Source organism: Rattus norvegicus, chromosome 2 (genome assembly GCF_021556685.1).
Source record: "Rattus norvegicus strain SHRSP/BbbUtx chromosome 2, alternate assembly SHRSP_T2T, whole genome shotgun sequence".
Lineage (NCBI taxonomy): Eukaryota > Metazoa > Chordata > Mammalia > Rodentia > Muridae > Rattus > Rattus norvegicus.
This window is the reverse complement of record NC_141535.1, coordinates 121659074-121681791: the sequence shown is the minus strand read 5'-3', so window position 1 is coordinate 121681791 and position 22718 is coordinate 121659074. Positions and strand designations below refer to the sequence as shown.

Here is a 22718-nt window from a genome sequence, read left to right as displayed (position 1 = left end):
ACAGGAACAGGGGAAGAGACTGTAGCTCAGTGGTTCTCAACCGTCCTAATGTTGTGACCCTGTAATACTGTCCCTCATCTTGTAGTGACCCCCCGACCATAAAATGATTTTCATTGCTACTTCATAACTTCATTTTTGCTTCTTTTATGAATCATAATATAAATAAATATCTCTGTTTTCTGATGATCTTAGGTGACCCCTGTGAAAGGGTCATTCAGCCCCCTCAAGGGGTTGCAACCTAGAGGTTGAGATCCACTGTGCTAACACTTCCTCTAAGATGCTCCTGGGGCTTACAATAGGCTTTACTTTGTATGTCCTCTCCAGGAGGGAAAATGCAATGTCTCAGAAGAATTCCAAGTTCTGCTTCAAGCCAAGGTTTTTATAGAACAACACTGTCTGGCTAAAAGGAGAATACTTGCTTGAAAGTAACCTTGACCAATCACAGTCATTAAAAGTAAGAGAATCATATCTACCTCAACCACAGCTATATTGTTTTAATTAGAAACCAAAAGAAGAAATGTGACTGAGATTATCATTTTACATTCATTTTACTATAAAAAAAAAATCAAACCTAATTTTGGCCTTCAAACTGTAGCACTGTTGTCACTCTGATGAAAAGACAGACAAAAAGAGAGAGAGAGAAAAGATGAGATCTTACATTTTTGTCTAAATTTAAGTTTTGATTGTTAAATTTCCTGTTTATCAGTTTTAACATTTAAATACTTTTAAAAATATGTCTGTTAACTGCTCAACTATTTAAAACAACCATCCATCCATCCATCCATCCATCCATCCATCCATCCATCCATCCATCCTTCCCATCCCAATAAATACCCAATTCTGTGAGAAGCCTGTTTCCTCTGAATCAGACACCTCAGAGGTAATAGGATGCAGCTCTGAGAAGCTCCTATTCCTCAGAAGTTATTAACCATACATACACTAAGTAAGGTCAGAGTGGTTTCCGCAAAGCCTGACCATTTGGGACATAAAATAACTTAAGAAGCACAGAATTTACTACTGTTTTTCTGTGGCAATTTGTAGATTGTGGCAATCAATCTACATTGGATACTAAAACTGACTGTAAACATGTTTTCATTTTAGATAGAATAAGACATATACTGTGTAAGATCGGGCTAGACGGTATAACTGCTGGCACCAAATACATTTTTTCTTTCTAGCCAGATTAAAATTCATCAACTTTTATTTCTGATTTGTAGTAAAGTATGACTATCATGAATTAGTTCAAAATAAAAGGTGGGCTGACATCCTGCTAACCTTCCATTTTGTTTAGATGAGGGAATTATAGTTTCTTCTCCTTGTTCTTATAACTTGACATGTTATATACTCAATGCTAGGCCCTACGCTGACATCAAAAGCCTCCTTTAGAAATGCCTGAGTCTTCTGTCATATTAATTCCACAATCACTCAGATGACAGTAAATACTGCTGTTTCAGATAGGACTCAGGTCAGTGTACCCCAACTGCTTCTTAGGCCGCTTTCCACAGCTGGTAAGTACCGTGACTTTTTGGTGGTATTTACAATGACTGTATGAGCTACTAAAGCCAACTCCATGGAAATTTGCCTGATTATATGTGTTTATCTCTTTTTTTCTTCAAAAGTTGGAAGATAAAACAGCAGATAAAAACATATAAAGCCCTCAATCAAATGAATATATGATTTCTTATTTAGAATATTAAAATACCAGCAAGATCCATTTTAGTGGTATTCTGAAGCGAATTCTGTGCTACAGTATTAGGTACATAGGTTTTGGAAGAAATATATATAGGAGTCTGTGATGTAGTTCAATGATAAAGTCCTTGCCTAGCATGCATGAGACCCTGTGTTCAATTTCTAGTCCTAGGGATTGTGGTGGTCCATGTAATTAAAAAAGTTACTTAATTACTTCATTGAATTTTATTTTATAACAAAAATTGGCTTAGTGGGAGATTTTCTAAGGAGAGGGAAAATGCTCATCTTCCATACATAAAACGGTTAAGGGCAGATAGTCCATTTATTTATTTATTTATTTATTTATTTATTTATTTATTTATTTAGTAATCTTTGTGATCAAAAGTAGATCAAACAGTTAAAATTATGTAATCACTTTGCAAAGATGTTTATGACATTCTAATATCACCTCCACAAGAAAAGAGGAGAAAAATCTATTCTACCTTATTAATTGGTAGTTTAACAAAAGGAACTCAAGTTCAATAAAGTATGTTGGCCGACTAGCTAGAAATGGGAGTCAGGAAATCTAACAGAGTCAGCTTCTTCTGGTCCAGTGATCCTCCCACTGTGCTATATGGTATACTAGTTTGACAAAATCATTAGATCTAGGTAATAAAACAATAAGAGTCAACAGAGGTCAAGTAAAGTGTAATGTGATTTAGTAATTGTTTATTTGAAGATTTGTTGGTTCACAGAAAATTAACACAGGTGTTAGCAAGAGGCATCTTTTGCTTAATCTTTGCTTAACAACCATGAACCACACTGCTTCCCTTCCACTCCAATTTTTCTTTATGGGATGTGTGGGAGGTATGGGGTGTGGGTGTGTGCTTGGGGGTTGAACCCAGGCCCTTTGCATGCTAAGCATGTGTTCTACCTCTGAGATACATCTGCATTTGGGGGAATTATCTTACCTCTGCTCCTGAGTAGGTGTCAGTTTGGAGGACCAGTTCATCCAGGTCAACCTCGTTACTGATTGGCATTGAGTGGAACTGCAAGTTCAGTATTTCCCTTCTTGTTGCTGCATCCGGTAAGGGCACATAAATGATCCTGTCAATTCTTCCAGGCCTCATCAGAGCCTACAGAGAAGGAACAGCAAAGCTTAGCTATGCTCAGGACTGACACTCCATATCAAAGGCAGTCAGGAAAAGAGATCACCTACTTTTTCAGAAATATCCACAAAACTATTATCCTCAATTAACAAATAATGCAAGTCCTAGATGCCCCATAATATATTTCAGAATATACACAGTGTCTAATTGATTTCTGAAGATAGGAAAACAATAGTTCCAGGAAACTTTCTGAACAACTGTCATTATAGAAATGACTTGTACTTACTATATGAAAAAAAAAGTTTTAAAAAGCTTCCTTCAATTAAGTCATAAAATACAGAATAAGCTAATTGCTGTTTAGAGAGCCCTAAAAATAGCACAGCTATGGCAAAGGAACAGACCTAGAGATAAATTTAGTCAATTGAATGTTTTCAGCATTTTACTGAAAGCTAATGCCTCTGCTACGTCAGACCCAATGAACTTACTCAGAAAATTTACTGAGTATGTGTTACTCACAAGATAGCTTTGGTATTGAGAAAAAGAACAAATGTGTCAAACATACATCCATATGGCATCTCAACAAAGGTACTGAAGTAGATGTGTATCTTTAGAGAGAATGGAGTAGCATTTAGATGGGCCAATCGGAAAAGCCTTGCACAAACACTCAAAGAAGCTAGACACATGAAGAGATGTTGGAAGAAGATTCAAGGTAAAGAGAAGATCAAATACAAAGAAAAACAAGTGACACATAGCAGGAGAGAAAGAAACCCAAAGAGACTGAGGCATAGTGAATAATGAAAACAAGAGGTAAGAAGTGAGGTCAGGAAGACACATTGTAGAAAATATTCTACTGTTAATGCTGGAAAGTTGAAAACTGAAATGATAAAATTTACATTAAAAGATCACTTTTGTGGAATAAACAATATCAAAAAAAAATCTGAAGAACTAAGGGCCCCAAATTTTCTTCAACTAGACAAGCAAAACACAAATTCATAGTAAAGAAGCTCCAATAGGATAAAAAGAAGGTTTCAGTCCAACTGCTAACATCTCCAATTCAAGAGTATCTTAAACACAGGAAACACAAGGGACACTGGAATCAATAATCATTGGAACACTGTCCAAGAATGGAGTTGTGGGAGGAAAATTCTGAGTGCTTGTGAGAAAACACCAGGAAACAACTTGTGAATTCAGTTTCTTCAAAGCACAGAACTGTTCTTGGAATACGTTTTCATTCTCTTCCTAGGTGTAGTACATAGGTGTGAGTTTACTTCCATTATTATTCATATGCTTCTCTGGAAAACATGTTTTTGTCATCTGTAGCTTGTCTTCTTGATTATATAGTTTACTTGGAGGACTCTTCATACTTCTCAGAGTATAAATTGTCTGATGTTCTGAATAAAGTTGGCTATGCATGAGACTTAAACCATTCTCCTATTTTAGGTCTCATTCTCCTAGGTTCACGCTGCCAACTAGAGTGGGTAAACAACTAAAGACTCCCCAACCTAACACTCAGGCACTTTATCAGGGGAATAATCTTTTCCAAGTGCTGAAACAAAATTGTTACCCAGAACCCTATTCATAACAAAATAACCTTTGATAATGAAGGATAAACTATTTTCAGATAAAGGAACACCAACAATAAGGTTTCGGGAGATATATGTCACAAAAATGGTCAAGAAGCTTTACAGATTGAAGGCAAATGATACAAGGCAGAAGACAAAATCTTCCACAAGAAATGAAAAGCACTGGAAATGAAATACTTCAAAAACCATGATGCTTTTCCCTTACAAAAACACTAAAAATGTTATTCTTACAGTTGGTATAATCAGAAAGGGCAGTTTTAGAGCTGGTCTTGTGATAAATGCCCACAATGGCAGCATTCAGAGGCCAAAGCAGCATATGGAAGTTCAAGGCCCATCTAGAATACAGGAGACGTTTAAAACTAGCCAGGGTAACTTTGTAAACCCCATGTTAAGTGAAATGAGAGCTAGCTTCAATGGCCACAACCAAACCAAACCAAGGCAAACAAACAAACAAACAAACAAACAAACAAACAAACACTAAAATTATACAACCATTTCAGAACATAGAAAGGAAAACTCATTAAATTGTTTTATAATGTTAGGCTATTAACTTGAAACTTGGCAAAGATTATTATAAAGAACGAAAATTACAGAATGGCTTTTATAAACACAGACCACCAAATCTTCAAAATACTGGCAAATAGAATCTGTTACAAAATGGGTAAATAATCAAAACCAAGTAAGAGTTATCCGTGGAACCAAAGGTTGGGTTGGTATTTGAAATTTAATCAGAATACTTCATTGTACTGATTAAAAAAGAAAAAAAAAACTATGATCATTTTGATACATGCAGAAAAAAAAGCACTTGGCAATCAAATCAAGATCTACTCATGACACTAAACTCTCAGCAAACTGAGAATAGAAGGGATCTTCTTCAATATGAAAAAAGGTATTTACTTACTGAGTACCTGCAACTAGAGACATATTTAACATTGAAATACCGAATACTACGTACCATCTCTTGTACTAAAGATTCTAATAGAGCAGTAAGGAAGAAAGAGGGTATATAGAACATGTAAAGTAAAAAGGTAAGCTAAAAGAACAACAACTCAGAAACATGTTTATATGCAAATTCTAAAATAGATAAATAAATAAATCCTAAAAAAGAGTTATACCAAGCCTACACAGTATAAGTTTAGTATTTTAAAAAATTGGTTGCTACTATAAAATCAACAGTAAAAACTCTCTTACTTGAAATATATCATAAAATTCAAACACAACCTGGAAATACGAATAAAAGAATTCTTCATAGAAAAACACAGAATACTCTTGAAATTAAAGACCTAAATAGGTAAGGCATGATTGTAAATTAGATAATTCAACATTACTAAGATAATTATTCCAAAATTTATCTATAGATTGCATACAATTCAATATGATCTTTTAAATAAGAAAGTAGAAAGGTAATTGAGGTTTATACATAAATTGAGGGGACACAGGATACTGAAAGCAACTATGCCCTTCCAGTACTAGGTATTCCATTTAGGGTCATGTACACTAAGTGTTCCACCACAGAATTATATTCTGTGTTTCAAAATAATACTTGGGAGAATTTATTTGCTAAAGAAACAAGAGAGTGTGAGAGAATGAGGCTACAATTGTAGAGAATAGAATGGTAGAAGACCCCATGTTGATTCTGAAAACAAATAATGAAGGAACTCCTTTATGAAAGGATGCTGCCTCAGTCTTGCCATGGTTTAAAAAAAAAAAAAATCCTGGTGACAGGAGCTTGAGCCAGTTGTCATGTTATAGCTCTAGTCAGGAAGCAGTGTAGAGAGAATCTCTTGTGCAACATATGGCACATCCCTTGTCAATAAAATGCTGTTGGCTTGGTAGCTTAGGCAGAAAATAGTAGGTGGAAGTTACTGTACAGAGAGGGTTTCTGGGATAATCAGGTACGGGAGCTTTGACTTGAACTCTGAGGAAGACTGTCACATGAAACTAAAGGAGCGGGGAGTCATGTGGCATGACTTGAACAGTTTAAGCAGGATAACTGCTGAGCTATTGGCCAAGGTATTTAGTCATAGATAAGAAGTCTCATTGTTATTTTGGGGAACTTGGGTGCAGGTAGAAAAGCCTGCAGTTACAAACAGAGATGGAATGCTAAGGTCTCTTTCATTTTTTTCTTTGTATGGTATTTAAGGTGGGTCTTCCCTTCTGAATTAACCAAATCTAAAAAATCTCGCATAGGCATGCCTAGAGGAGTTTCTTCTGAGCAACTCTAGATTCTTCCTATTGAGTTAACAACCAATATTAACCACCCAAACCATATACTATGTAATTAATTTATATGAAATCTCAAGTAACAAAGGAACCAAAGCAGTGTTGATAGTACCTCACAGAAGGAGATGGACTGTTGGTGGCTAAAGCAATTTTTCTAGTGAACCCAACTTGGTTAGAGGTGATTTTACAAGTTTACACATAAATTGAACTATATACAATAACCGATCTAGTGTATTCTATGTACCTTATAAGAAAACGTAACTAAAGCAAAATTTAAAGGCACAGGAACTGTTAAATTTGCTAGAGGTTCAGTATTTACGAATTAAAGAACTTAATGGCAATAGAGATTTTTTTCTCTCTTTGGAAAGACTATTTTCTCTGACTAATCAGTTTGGAAATTTACACAAGAATCACATAAGAGGTAATAACTCTAACTTCTAAGCTGTCACAAAGCAATCACTATGAATTTGCTATAAATGCAAATGACATCTATTACAACTGTTTCAATTCCACAGCAAGCACTTCTTGATTTTCAATTAACCCATAATGCTAATGCTTAGTCTGCTAGCATATATCCGTCAGTGCCTTCCTGTCTCCTGCTAGTGTTAATCAACAGTCAGTCTAGTTAGCACTAAAAGGAGTAAGGGGCTCTAGTTATAAATGTTTGCAAAGTATTGGGTAGAAAAACCTTAAAGGTTCATGCTTCCTTTAAAAAAGTTTTATTTTTAACTGTGTGTGTGTGTGTGTGTGTGTGTGTGTGTGTGTGTGTGTGTATATATATATATATATATATATATATATATATATATATATATATATATATATATGCATGTGTGTGTGTGTCTGTCTGTCTGCCTGGCTGCCTGCATACAAGTGGGTATGAACTTGTGTGTGCAGTTGCCCAAGGAGGTCAGAAGAGGGAGTCAGATGCCTTGGAGCTGGAGTTACAAGTGAAAATTTAAGAAAGCAAAGCAAAGCAGAGCAAAGCAAAGCAGGTCTTTCCTCGATGCCCAACACTGACTTGTACTGGACCCTGTTTAGTTGTTGGGAAAACAGGTGTAAATAGGATGTTTTGGTTTTTTTTTTTTTAAAAACAACCCTTTTCTTAAAAACTAATAAATTCCTTGGAAGTTTAAAATTTTCCTTTCTAACGCTTAAGGGAACAACAGAACAAAGAACACAGAGCATAAACATTGCTTAGGTGCTGGATTGCCTACCATGCACCTGGGCTGTGTTCAGTTAAAGCTGCTCCAGGACAGTGTAGGCTGAGTGCATGTCAAATCATCTGGGCCTGTAGCCAGAGAGGCCTTTTGGGTCTGATCTTGTCAGTGAAAGTCATACTTTACAAAGAGCAGGAAGAGTCTTTTTTCCTGTAGAACTCTGAATGAATTAACACACTTTCTAAATTCTTTTCTTTAAGTACCGTTCTGGGATATGAGAGTACATATATCCAGAGTGATGAGTGCTCTATGAAATCAGCATGGCCAGGCCTTTTCTAATATTGAACCCTTCCAGCTTAAAGCCTCCTTGGATACTGTAGCATCTTCATCCGAACAGTACTAAAAGACAATCACAGGGGAAGCTGCTTTCCCCCCACTTTGCATGTACATGTGTGCATGCATAGTTTTACAGACCATATCTGTATGTGGATGTAAATGGAAGCCCAGATCACTATCAGGAAGGAATCAACTTGATTGCTCTGGCATCTTAATCATTGAAGAAGGGCTTTTCACTCAAACCCAGAGCTTGCTGATAGGGCTTGTCTTGCTAGCCAGCTTTCTCTGGGGACTTCATGTTTCTACCCTTACTGATGGAGCAAGAGGAGGGCCATCGCAACAACTCAGTATTTACATGAGTTTCTGGGGATCAGAAAAAGGCAAGCTTGCTTTAACTGCTAAGCTATCTATCTCCGTGACCCTAACTGTATTTTCTGAGAACTCATTCAAGTTCTTGGGCAAGTCTGCACATCTCTAACACCCTTAGTGTCTTTATGTATGAGAATAAAAGGACTCTAATCAGAGGGAATGGTATGCATCCACACGAATCCTCAAATACTCAGATATGCATGTATGCAAAGTTTTAACTTTTATAAACAGTTTAAAAAAATCACTGAATTTTGCTTCTGTGTCCAAATAAGGAGTTACAGGAGTTACAGCATCACAACATGACTCTGTGTGTGTGTGTGTGTGTGTGTGTGTGTGTGTGTGTGTGTGTGTGTGTGTGGTGTGTGTATGCATGTATGATTGGAGGTATGTTTTTTGTAGTACTGGGATGGACCCCAGGGACTTGTGCATATTAAGCAAGTGTTTTCTACTAGAGTCAAACTTTAAAAGACCCCATTTCTAAGGGTCTACATGGCATCCTTCTAGCATACCCACCTAAGCAAACATGTTCTTGATAAGACCAAACTTTCTTTCTTCATGATCTGTACATAAAGAATTCAAAACATTCCAAGTTTCTTGTGACACCCAATGGCAGTTACAAGTTCCATTTCTGTTCCATAAGTTCTAAAATTTAACAATTGGACTTTATCTGTAATCCCAGTATTCAGGAGACTGAGTCAGGAAGACTGCTGTGAATTTATGTTAGCCAGGGCTACATATGGAGACCTTGTCTTGAAAAAACAAACCAAAGAAGGAATAGAATCAGGACTCGCTGGCTTGGGTCACTGAATGTGAAGGTCATGTGAGAACAGTATGTACACTCCTCCAGGGCTGAACAGACAGGCCTTCCCCCCTCAATCAAAAGAGACCAATGAGGTGCCCACAATTCATGGAGAAAACCTCCAGAACAGGTTAGCGTGTAACAAGTCTGGTTTGTTTCAAAGAAACCTTGGCTTTATCCTACCCACTTCTCTTTCCCCTAATTCTAGGATAGTAGTACATGGGGTTAACACTACTCCCAAGTCTCCACTAACATCACGGCTACTTGCGTCTGTATCATTTGTGTGTTTAATTATGGTCTTTCCAACAGACTGCAGACTGAAAGGAATGGCAGAAACCACATTCACTCATCTGTTCAACCATGGCATTCATGAACCACTTAATAAATATTCACTCAGTTGAGCAAGCTTTGCCAGATACTTTTCTGCCTGCAGTCTTGCCCCTCCCCAACTCCTTCCTCCCCCCCCCCGCTATCTATCTATTTATCTCTCTATCTATCTATATATATATTTTTTTTTCCATGTAAGTACCAAATTTACAAATTCACCACAGGGCTTTCTGCCTCCCTGTCCTCACACATATGCTTCTCAACTCAGGATAACTTTCTCTTCCACCCACATGTCATGCAAACACAATCTCTTTTTGGAGCTCAATTTCAAGCATCCTCCTTTGTAAAAAAAAAAAAAAAACTTTGAATTTTGTGAGTATATAACTGGATCTTAAACTTATTCTTTGGTGTACTATGTTAAAAGCAAGAACAAAAGATCCACCTAACTGAATTAACATTCTAGTTGAATCATTTAACAGTCATATGTTCAGAAAAATAATTTAAAACTCTAAACCTCTTTATAATTAACTTACAACCCTTAGATTAGAAATTCTCAAGAGCCTATATTCTATCTTTAGTGTGTGTGTGTATGTATACACTCTCGTGAATTTTTTTGAAGATGGGTATATTTGAAAATAATAGAATAGAAAATATAATCTATGAGAGAAGGATGTTTCTTATTTTTTATAACTCAAGGAACTGTCCATTATAATTTTGCCTTGCTAAAAGTCAAAAATTAGACAGCTCAGCAGGAAAAAATGCTTTTTGCAAAAGAGGAATGGAGGATCCCCTAGTCCTGAACAGTGGAAGAAGAGAACTGACTCTTGTAAGTTGTTCTCTGTATGTGTACGCCCACATTTACACACTTACACACAATTACTTATCTTTTGCTGTGATATATTACCATGATCAAAGCAACTTACAAAAGAAAGTACATTTAATCGAGGCTTACGGTTTTCATCTTGGCAGTGGGCATGGTACTGGAATGGTATAGATATGGATACAAGAGCTCACATCCTGAGACACAACCACATGGCTGAGACACTGGGAATGGCTGGAGTTCTTCTGAAACCTCAAAGTCCACCCTCAGTGACATACAGTTCTCCAAGAAGACCATCCCTACTAACCTTTCACAAATAGTTCTACCAACTGGTGAACACATATTCAAAAATATGAGCCCATGGGGATCATTCTCATTAAAATCTCCACCACTGGCATTGCCCCACATAAATAAATGTACAAAATATATAACAAGTACAAAAATATTGTTGGTATAGCAGGAATTAACATTAAAACCATATTATTACAACTGGGTCCAAAAATGAAAAGAACTTCTACGTTAAGATTTATTTATCTAAAGTAGTCTGGAAACAAAATGGTCAAATGGATTTAAAATACCCACAGATATTTCGTAATGCCAAGGAGTCAGGCCTTAAATTACCAAGTGAAGTTCATCATGTTGAGAAGGTGAGGTGTTGCTAAGAACATGTACAACAGCATGCAGTCCATTCAGGGAGGCATTCCACATGACAATGGACAGAGCAGGGACAGACCACTCCCAAGGTACTGCATTATTCAGCTTCAGGAAGTCCAAGACAGCCAAGGAAAGTGATTTCACCTAGTTTTTTCTATCTACGACAAATGTTGAATCCATGTGGGAAAGCAGCACTGGTGGAAGACACTCAGGAACATGGAGATAAAGGCAGGTGGGGAAAAACCCACAAGCATGACACTGTACATGTTAGGCAATCTAACAGTTCATAGAAAATTGTGGAGGATTTTTAATCATGTGAGAAGTTTGACTTCTGGTTCTGGATGCAGTATGCAAGGAATTCATGAATGAAGCACAACTTGAAACAGACTATCACAGTTTAAGGGCAAAGATCTTAACTCATTACCAGACACTCCCTTCTGACAATACATCTCTACTGTGTAGGAGATAAAGACAAGCAAAACTTCCTTTAAATGGGCTCATAATTCTGCAAAGACAACAATGCCTACCAATCAGAACCTGAACCCTTACTAGCCATTTTCAAGTTCTAGTGAAACTTCCTTCTAACTAGCACTTAAATTCAATCCGTGATCCAACACTTGGCCAATAGCTCTGTCCAGCCTGAAGCTTCTGAAAACAGATCAATCCCACTGACACCAGCTGAGTGCCTACAATGTGCCAGGGACAGCATTAGGAGCTAGGGTTACAATATTCTTTGAAAAACATTTCTTAAAAAAAAAAAATTGTGTGCCAACATATAAGCACGTATTTGTATTAAAACAAATCAATCAATCAATCTGAAAGTTTCTGTCCAATGCTGGGCTTGCTCAGGTCTGCAAAACCCTATAGTACTGTGCAAGAAAAGACTTGATGCATGTGAAAGCAGGTGTTCAGAAGGAATGCAGCTCAGAGCACTGCAGCCTTAAGGGTGAAAAGTGAACAAGAACAACTCAGCCTCCTACCTTCCTTTACTAGTCTGACATGTCTTCACCTACATCTAAAGGACAGGTTCTTTCATAAAGCCAAGCTGCCATTTACCTACAACTATTTTAATTCTCCCCATTGTAACATGGAAATCTGCTTTTTCAAAAGTCACAGAAGGAAGAAAAACAATGCAACTAATCTTTCAAGTGTTCCTATTAAATTCACTTTGTAAAAAGTATTTCCAGAAGGCAGAAAGAAGCAGGAAAATTCCTGGTATATTTATATATTTTATGATATTCCAAATCAATACAGCCACAGGCTGTTAACGGAAGAAGTAGATGATGGTAGTGAGCAGGAAAATCTGTTCTCCACTTAATTCTCTACCCCAACCCCCCATAATCCTGGTTCTTACAGCCCCCTTAAGACAGGACAATCTTCCAGAGGAATCTCTGCTGGAACAATATTGTCTATACTCCTTGAACTGTACTCCAGATAGATTCGGGTTACGTTCCCCAAACTGCTGATGCACACAAGAAATTCATTTTCTGAATCTCATCTACACACTGGTCACATTTCTGTTTAAAGGTTACATAAGAGTATTTGTTCATATTCTAAGCACTGCCCCCAACACACACATACACACACACACACACACACACACACACACACACAGAGAGAGAGAGAGAGAGAGAGAGAGAGAGAGAGAGAGAGAGAGAGAGAAGAGAGAGAGAGAGAGAGAGAGAGAGAGAGAGAGAGAGAGAGAACACCTATTTTAATGACATGTTTGTTCCAATTTTAAAAGCTGGATGAGATTGCATGCATTTGCAATCCCAGTGTTCCTATAGGATTTCTTTATTTCTGTGTCCATAAGCACACATGGCTGGAGATCAGTAATGAGTGATGTCCTTCACTATGGCCATCCACACTGCGTTCTGAGGCAGAGTCTCTTTATGGCTTGGAGTTTTCAAATTTAGCTATATTGGTTGGCCATTGAGCCAAGAGTTCCTATTGTCTCTGCCTCCCTAGTGTTGAGATCAAAAGCAAATGCCACCATGTTCAGCGTTTTTTACTGGTTCTGGGTATCAAATTCATGTCCCATGTGCTTTTGTGGTAAGCACCTTATTGGCTGATACTATCTCTCTCCAGCTACCAAATTTCGATCTAACTAAATTTTAGGAATTACCTTTTTAAATAACTTAAGTTTTTAATGTTCACACCAAACTTTTATTTCATTAGCATAAATAGAGTTCTTTTTCTTAGTTTTACTATATTTACTCAGAAAATATAGACATGTCCTCATATTAACACACTGTGCATAACATAGAAGTAAACATTAAAAGGTGTGCTGCCTACACTGATCACAAACCCAAGTTTTCCCACTTTCCTTTACTCGACTGTGTGTACATCCAGGGCTCAGCTCCCAGATGGAACACAGATCAGAGCAAATGGCTCCACATCTGTGTTTAGGAGAGCCACACTGCAGTTCACTGATCTATTATACTCACATGCTACAGTTAAAAGGGAAAAAGATGCTGGGTTATGAAGACAGAGAGCAAAGTAGTATCTGTGTATGAAAATCTCTAGATTCTGGATACTGTTCTAAACTTTTCATGAAGAATACCTACTTAGTACAGCTAACAGCCCCAAGAATGGGGCACGATTATTACCCTCACTTTACAAAGTACCTAAGTTGCCTAAAGTGATATTCTAAGTGGTAAAGCCAGGACTGGAGAGTCTGTCTTGCTCTAAAGTCCATATTTAACTACTGCATCACGATACAAATGAGGGAAGGCTCACAGCCAAAGGAAAAGCAAATCCCTAAACAAGCTGAATGAAATCTTTAGCTCAAAGAAAAGTACCTTTCCTTCACACTTGATTTAAGGGGCAGAGTGGAACAAGCATGAAGCAATAATTCAAATAATGACACGAAGCCTTCATTGTATATTCCAACCATGTTAAGTTCTTTCCTGTGGTGTTTAAGCAATCTTCTTCCTAAGACTCAGAAGTAGTTTATAAGAAAAGAAATGGGAGCCTGAAGAGGTTAACAGTCAGAGGATATGAACAAGAAATTGAATACACTTTGATTCTGTGCCCTCAACCCTTGATTTCAAAATTGTATCTTAACATCCCTTAGTGTTGTTATCACTTTAGATTGTGCAAGTTAAAAAAAAATAACATCTTCATAAAAATGAGTAGTGATGGTAAGAACTCCCTCACCTCTCACCACTTGCAGCAGGTGGAGAGCTGATCCCACCCCTCACCAGCACAGCAGGGTAGAGCTCACCCTGGCTGCACTGTTGGGGATAAGTTGGCCCCAACCTTGATGGCTGTGGCATTGGTGAGAGACAGTGCTGGAGCGCTCCCCCTGGTGGTGAAGGTTCAGAAGAGCTGTCAGGCTGACCAACTCAGCACAGACCAGGGTTTTGAGTTGGACCACGCCAACATCTACCCATTTATGAACTGCTGGGGCACATGAAAGGGCCAGTACTGCAGATTCAAAGCTGCAGAATTTCCATAACACAGAGCAACAACAGGATATTCAAGAGCAGTCCTGGTAAAGATGCAGTATTGACAGTGTAGTAATGAACACTTGCAAGTAAAGAGGTGTGGAAAGAAGGGTATATAGTGGAACACACTGTGACACAATACATTTTCCAAGATGAGATTTTTTTTTTTTTAAAGAATTTGCAGTAGGGAAGAGGTTGCAAGGGTGGATACAAAGAAATTGGGAGATGAGTAGGATTGGGGTACATGATGTGAAGCATCAATAAAAGTTTAAAAAGCATAGATATCCAGAAATAATGCTTTTATAAACAATCCTCCTCCCCAAAAAAGCAACTAGCAAAAAAAACAAAAAAAAAAAAAAACAAAACAAAAAAAAAAAAAACAAAAAAAAACCCACCAAAACCAAACCAAACAAACAAACAAAAAAATACCACCTCCCTCTCAAGGTTGCTGCAGCAGCGGGGGTGGGATCGTTTGTAGATTATGTTACTGTCTTCCTGTCTTTTATAAGAAATGTAAAACATTAGGAATGTAAGTCATCTGTACACATTTTACCCTTTATAAATGTGGGAGCTTAATAGTAAAGGCAACAATCCTAATGAGTTAATCCTAAACCAGAAGCTTCTGGCAGCGGATTGATCACCTGTTGCAAACCTATGGGTTGCCTGTGTCAAATGGTTGTGTTGGCTAAGAAGAGTCTATGTTTAAAGCCTTTTGAAGTATTTTAACACACACACACACACACACACACACACACACACACACACACACACACACATCTGGTTTATGTATATGAAGAAACAAAGACAATAGATTTTTACAATATACACAATGACATACACCCTGTTCATGAAAATGGAGAATTCATCTCATTGCACAAAAATGTACTCAGAAGTAAAATGAGTGTTTCTTTCCAAGCAACAGAGAGCTACCCACCCTTTATCAGAGATGTTTCTTGTCTTTATTGAAGCCAGAAGGAATGGTTTCCAAAGTAAATACTCAATATGGCATGCTGGTGCTGTGCGGGTAGATGATCTTTAGTAACCATATTGCTTTTATTCTAAATTTCATTAAGAAAGGAGTTTTCTGATTCTTTTTTTTTTTTTTTTTTGGTTCTTTTTTTTCGGAGCTGGGGACCGAACCCAGGGCCTTGCGCTTCCTAGGTAAGCGCTCTACCACTGAGCTAAATCCCCAGGCCCCGGAGTTTTCTGATTCTTTAAAGTTAAATAAATAAGTGATTTAGGGAGGACAGAACAGAGAGCAGAGTGAGAAGGGGAGACAGGTATTAGCTGAAGATACAGGTGCTAGAAGCCAGGGTCATTCCTTGGAGTAGCATTTAAACATTTTCTGAGGACGGACATAGTGATTTTTCTTTTGTGTATGTATGTACTTTAACCAAATACTTTAAACCTTAAAAAGGTTTGAAAGCTTTGAAATGCAACTGTAATAAACCTAACACATTCTCTCAAAAAGTCATTTAAAAACATCTTCCACGTGGGTCATTGAATTAACACTGCTCTGAAAAATAAAATTAATAGGACCACAGATTTGAAAGTTCCCAACAGACAGTTCAACTTCACTGATTTGAAACACATGAATGGATTTGTTTTTCACTCTTCAGTCTTTCTTCTTGATGTCAGTCCAGAGGCCATCTACTTGTTTAGTTGGCATAAAGACGGTTTCTTTTAGAAATAGCAAGGGTTTTTGTAACCTCAGTGTGATACTAAAACCTGGCCTTGAGAGTTAAAACTACAGCTTTAGGGGGTTGGGGATTTAGCTCAGTGGTAGAGCGCTTGCCTAGCAAGCACAAGGCCCTGGGTTCGGTCCTCAGCTCCGGAAAAAAAAAAAAAACAAAAAAAAAAACCTATTAGCTTTAAATATTTATCCACCCTTACAGAAGGCCAACAACTTCTATTAAGAGCATTCCTTTGTAGACCCACCAACTACCACATGGATATTGTACTCAGCTCCCTTGACTGTGGCAGTTCTCAGCTCTCTGGATTGTTCTCTATTGGTTCCTACTGCTCACTAGAAGTCTTGGTCTGCCTTGGTCTCATCTTATCCTAATTACTGCTCAATCAGCTCTTACACTAATAGCTAAAGACCTAATTAAGTGACAGCTTTCTCTAGACTTTCCACTTACCTAGTGCAATTTCTCCTTGGAAACTGTAAACCCATATATCAAACTGCCTATCTGACATTGCACCAAGTTTCATTAAACACAGCTCAATTTCTCTATAAATCTGTACCATTTCTAGCCCTCAACCTGGTGGTGGTGGGGGATCATCCTTCTCCACCTCTCCCTTCGGGGAACCTGTCATTCCCATCAAACCACTCAGAAACTGTGCTTCTTATTTTTCACACACACCTCTAACACACCAAAACTCAGTGAACTGTATTTACTATCTTCACCTACCTTATTCCATTTGCTTGCCTCATGTCTATCTGGTATTAATACTTATGCACATTCCCTAAGGATGAGTCACAGTACTGCTCATTAGGACTGCTTAAAACACTCAAATACTTGACCTTCTGTGATTTATATCACTGTGCCAATTTCTGTCTTTTCAAATGCTGTAGCCCTCTGAATAGAGTGTTTTTTTTTAACCACACTTTGCTCTTTGATAATAATTTATTCATACTTCAGATTTTGTTTAAAAATCCATCTCAGGGAAATCTTCCCTCTATTCACAGAGAACCAGGTTATAAAAACAAAACAAAACAAAACAAAAAAAACCAGAGGATAGCCACAATGATATTGATATAAATACCTAAAATGTGTATTCAAATACTATTTAATCCATCTTAAATATTCCCAATTATGTATAAGAGTACACAAGGACAAATAGTAAAATACTTCACTTAGGTGAGATAAGGCAAACTCACTTTAAGAGAATCATAGAGAGGAGAGTTACCAATAGCTAGGGAAGAAGATGGAGAATCAATAACCAACAGGCACAAAGCTTCAATTAAATAATATGTGCACTGTCCCTGAAGTCATCAACACAACATCGTAACCTTAAAGGTCTGTTTACAAGTCAGAACTTGTATCAAGTGATTTTATTGCAGTAAGTAAAAGAGATTTCTCTTTTTCAACAGTGTACACAATTGATTCTAATGTGCCTATACAAATTCTCATCAATGTCCAGTTTTGTAATATTTGCTAAAGAATATACTTTTATTATCTCTGGAGATCTTGTGGCTGCTTATTTAATAAATCTATGCTCTGAGATAACTGGGAGAACTTCAGGTTCAGTGAGAGACTATCTCAAAAGAAAGATGGAAAAAAATTGAAAATAAAATTTGTTTTTCTTTTTAAAAGAAAGATAAGTGGAGTTGGGGGATAGGGAGAGGCTAGCAAGATGACTTGCTGCCGCATCAGACAACAAGAGTTCAACCACTGGGACATTCATGGTGTGAGAAGAGAACCAACTTTAATAGGCCTATCATAGCATGTGCAAGCACATATATATGCTTGTGCATACAAACACACACAAACAAACACAATAAGAAAAGCAATAGAGGAATCTCTAGCCTACACATGCACATGGTACATACACACAAAAAAATGAAAAAAAATTTAAGATGAATTTGGTGGTAGATTCATCAAAAACAAATAAAACCACATCTGTCCAAAAGACCTTTTGGAGAAATGTGAAGTTTATTTTTCAAGGCAAAATTGGTAACTTTCCATAACACCTCTAGATATTTTTTGTCATATAAAGACCAGTGTGTATTTCAATGAAGTAGATCTCATTTTCTTGTATGAGTTGCCAACTTTTATCATACTTACAAAGAAGCCAGATCATAGAGCAAATGTATTTAATACTTTCTGTCAGATTTACTAATATACCTCACAAAAGGATGTAAAAGAAAGTTTAAAATGTTCAGGGACAGACATGGAGATGGGATTCTTAGATGAGGATCCAATACGACATGTTGCCTTTCATTTCTCTTATTCCTTGAAGGCCTACACAGGACATCAGATTGTACTATTTTAGGCAGAGCCAATATAGCGTCATTCGGGTTTAAGTCCCAGGGATCATGTGCAGCTCCAGCTGTGAACATTCTACCTTCTTCTTCCTCAGGACCTCTGAAATAGACTTGAATTGCTTATATTACCTAAGAAGAGGTGTAGGAGTAACGAGCGGCACACCAGGATACTTTTGCACCCACTGGAGTATATTACTGCTTTTAAGAATGTGATGATTATTAAGAATATCCAAAGAAAAATCACCTTTGTCTTAATGTAGAGGTTCTGGAGTACGCAGGAGCTATACAGCTCACATGTGCTCACCCTAACTCAAACACTCAATCACCATTTCTGCCAGTTCAGTGCTAAGTTTTCTTTTGTTATTTCACTTTTTTAAAAGGGTTTATTTGGTTTCCATATCACTGTTCATCATCAATGAAGTAGGGACAAGAACACAAACAAGGCAGGGCCCTGAAAGCTGGAGGTGATGCAGATGCCATGGAGGGTACTGCTTATAGGCTTTGCTCTACAAGGCTTGCTAAAGAACCTTTAGAACCTAGAACTACCAGTCCAGGGGTAGTATCATCCACAGTGTACCATCGATCAGTCCCCACTAACCATTAATTAAGAAAATATAGACATATTTTCAATTGAGGTTTCCTTCTCTCAGATGACTATAGCTTGTGTCAAGTTGACATAAAACTATACAGACCACCTGAGTATCTACTTTGTTAAAGCAGGAAAGCAGGGATGCCAGTAGAGTATCTCTGCTTTGCCTCCCTCAAATAAAGAAGATCAAAGTGAAGTCAAAGACAATGAGACCAAGGAAGCATTGCAACGCTAGTTATGCAAGCCTGACACCACTGTCTGTTCGGTCTTATTTATACTCCCTCCAAACATCATGTGTCTTCCTATGGGTCTTGCCTCATTACATGAGTCTGTCTTGCCAAAACTCATACATGTGCTTGTATCAGCTAACATCACTCTGCCAATTGGCCCGATTTCATGGTAGCAGCAAGAAGCCACCAGAATACTACTTGAAGGTTTTTGGTGTTTCTTTTTATGAAGTCATGACACACAATGACCATTAAATAATGGCCAGGCATACCAAACCATCCAAAGTCATCCACCATCTCTTGGGTTATATTTATAGTCCTAACATCATGCATCCATTCATGGCTTTGCTTTAGCAAAATATTACTTCACCTGTGTCTGCTTCAGCAAAATGTTCCTTTACATGTCTGCTTCAGAAAAACATCCTTTGATATAACTGACTTAGCAAAGAAGCCAGAAGTTTCCACTTTATTCTACTTTAGTATACTTTCTGAGAATTTTCCTCCTTACTAATAAATTTGCTCTTTGACAGTACATTTTTCTCTCCTGACCACCAGTACCACAGAAAGTTTTACAAATAGTTAAGACAGATAAGATAAAAACCCTGGGGTTCCCAGATGAATGCCAAAGGACTAGAGAACAGGCTGAAAATATGCATACATTTTATATATATGAACTTTTATGATTCTTGAGAACTACCCATGTATTAAGAATTACTGGCAAGCTAGTGATAAGAAAATTAAGAGAATAATAAACTATAAAAATTAAGCCTGCTTGCTGGTTATATTATTCATAACCCTAGCTAATGTTCACATTTCAACATTTCCTGGAGACAATGAGCTTGAAAATGGAAGACATGAATTATTTTTGTATGTGAATTGAAGGGAAAGAATTATTCAGGGTTTTGGCAGGGACTGTGAAGAATGGGATGCTGAGAAATACAATGTACAGATACAAGGTCACCTCAACCATCATTGATCTTTTACAAAGATTCATATATAAAAAAGGACAGAGTAAATCTGAGAGTGGGAGAAGACCAGCACAGTGAACTATGAAACAATTTCCAGATGCAGAGAGGTTATTTATAAGAACAAAAGAAACATTTTATTTCAGATTATGTACTCGAATTAATTATAGAATTTGCTTAATCTGCTTTTAAAAAAATAAGTTTTAACCCTGTGGTCTGGGTATACAGTTTAGAATTTGTGAAGATCTATCAAACACATTCATTTCTGCGCATTTGATGTTATGCTTAACAATCCATTCTCAAACTTAAAGTCATTAAGATTTATCCTCATACTTTCTTCTAAGTGTTAGTTTTATATGTTGTATAACAGGAGAGTATGAACTTTCTTCATACATGGAAATCCATTTGTTAATATTTCTCCATTAAAAGGCCTCAATATTTTTGTTAAAATGCAAATGTTTCTATACTTGATTCTATTCCATTAGTTCACACAAAATCTATTTTTACAACAGAGGCTCAATGTAGCATAGTCATAGTTTTAAAATTACAAAGTCTAAGTCCTCCAATTTTAATCTTTGTTTTCCACACCATTTTGATCATCTGGACACCTTAAATATTTCATATTACTTTGAGAATCAGCCTTTCCTTTTTGGTAATAAACACCATCATTTATATGCATATATCTTATTACTGAGTCTTGGTGTGGGTCATTCCCCATTTAAATCTTCAACTTCTTTCAGGAATTTTTGTAGTCCTCACAGCATAGTTATTTATCTCCTTAAATAAATGTGTTGTTGTATGTTTTACCTTTTGCTTGTTACTATAAATGGTATTTCTTTTATTTTATAATAGTACTGGGGTTAAATCTAGGGCCCACACATACCAGGAAAGTGCCTAATCACTGGCTATGTATATCTTCAGGCCTCTTTTTGCCTTTTAAAAACTTTCAGACCAGATCTCAGTTAGGGACTAGGCTGAGCCTGAATTTGTGATCCTTCTGCCTCAGTATCCTAAGTAGTAGCTTTGAGACCAAACTGCGCTACATGTTATCATGTCTCAACAACAACAAAACAACAACAACAACAACAACAACAACAACAAAACAACAACAACAACCACCACCCAACAAAACACAAACAGAATTCCCATAGTAACTTTAGTGGTCCTTCTGGAAATTGATGTTTTCTGAATTTTATTTCCAAATTATTCATTGATTGTATGTAAAAACACATATGTAACTAGTATGAGTGAATGTTAGCTAAGAAACCCCAAAAATGTGACTTGGCACTAAACAAAATAATGTCATTATTTTCATTTTTTTTTTTAAATCTAGAGCATTTGATGAAGAAATGAAACAGAAGCTAATTTTCAATAGCTCTCTCTCAGGTAGGCATGCTCATAATTAACATTTCCTTCCTTGATCACCCATCTCCCCAATAACACATGTTTAAAGACTCATTTCTTTCATTACCTATGCCTCCAACAGGAAGACATGCTTGGCTCACCAAACAGACCTCCCTTTGAGTCAAGTTCTTCAGTATATGAAATGAATCAGATGGTAGAAGGAAAAAGACCTAGCAAACTATTTAGTACTTTTTCTTCAACATCATTATCACCTTCATTATCACCTTTCAGCAAATACAAAAATGTTTATAATAGAATTGGCAAAAACAACATAGTTGGGGTAAATGACTATACATAAGAGAAAAAAAGGCTTAAGTTAGACTAGAGAGTAAAAATTTGCTTATTTTATGTCATACTGAAAGACAGGGAGTAAAATCTTCTGTAGGGAAGAGGGGCACGCAAGTCACTAGCACACAGTACATGATGCTGGCTCTGTCTGAGACACTGCAGCAAGTTTCCTTTGCTGTATTTCAAGTTTTCTGATAGCTCTTAGATGCTATCACCCAGGACAGGATACTTCAGGAGCAACACAAAACTATGTGAACTTTTATAAAATTAAAGGATATTGGCTTCTATTTTTTCATTGAAATTTTCATGAGAATAAATACATATTTAAATTGTTTAACTTCAGGCCTTAGCATTATACTTTTTCAGTTATACTACACTTCATCCAGTAAGTGAACAAGAATACAACAGACAGATATATGTTGTCTTCAGGAGAGAATGTCACCTAAACTTAAAACCAATATCCGAGAATCCATATGTCTCTTAACATTTTCCAGCTGTCAGGAAACAATTTATATTTACATTCTTTAAATTTAACATAACATCTTAAACAAAAGGACATACAAAGAAAGAGCTCAAGTTACATTCTCAATAGAACTAGAAAGGTTGGGTTGTGGTTTAAGTATTCTGGAAAGTCCTCTTGTCTGTCAACCAAGAAAATGTTCTTTTACAGTTAGAAACTGTACTTTATACTATCTCAAAGGTGCTCATAACAATATGACAGTGGCACTCTAATGACTCAACATCTTTTAAATGATTT

General features: G+C 36.9%; 1 protein-coding gene across 4 annotated transcripts in view; it reads right to left on the bottom strand.

Annotated features, from left to right (window-relative positions):
• Positions 1-22718, bottom strand: part of Afg2a (AAA ATPase AFG2A) — a 191026-nt gene that overhangs the window by 60792 nt on the left and 107516 nt on the right. For 2 of the 4 annotated variants that reach the window (XM_087626275.1, XM_087626279.1), the window contains exons 15-16: positions 2640-2804; positions 572-608 (exon numbers count right to left, since the gene is read on the bottom strand). In XM_087626275.1, the coding sequence (XP_087482401.1) occupies positions 585-608; positions 2640-2804 (189 nt within the window). In that variant the 3' untranslated portion in view covers positions 572-584. 4 annotated transcript variants of the gene reach the window in all.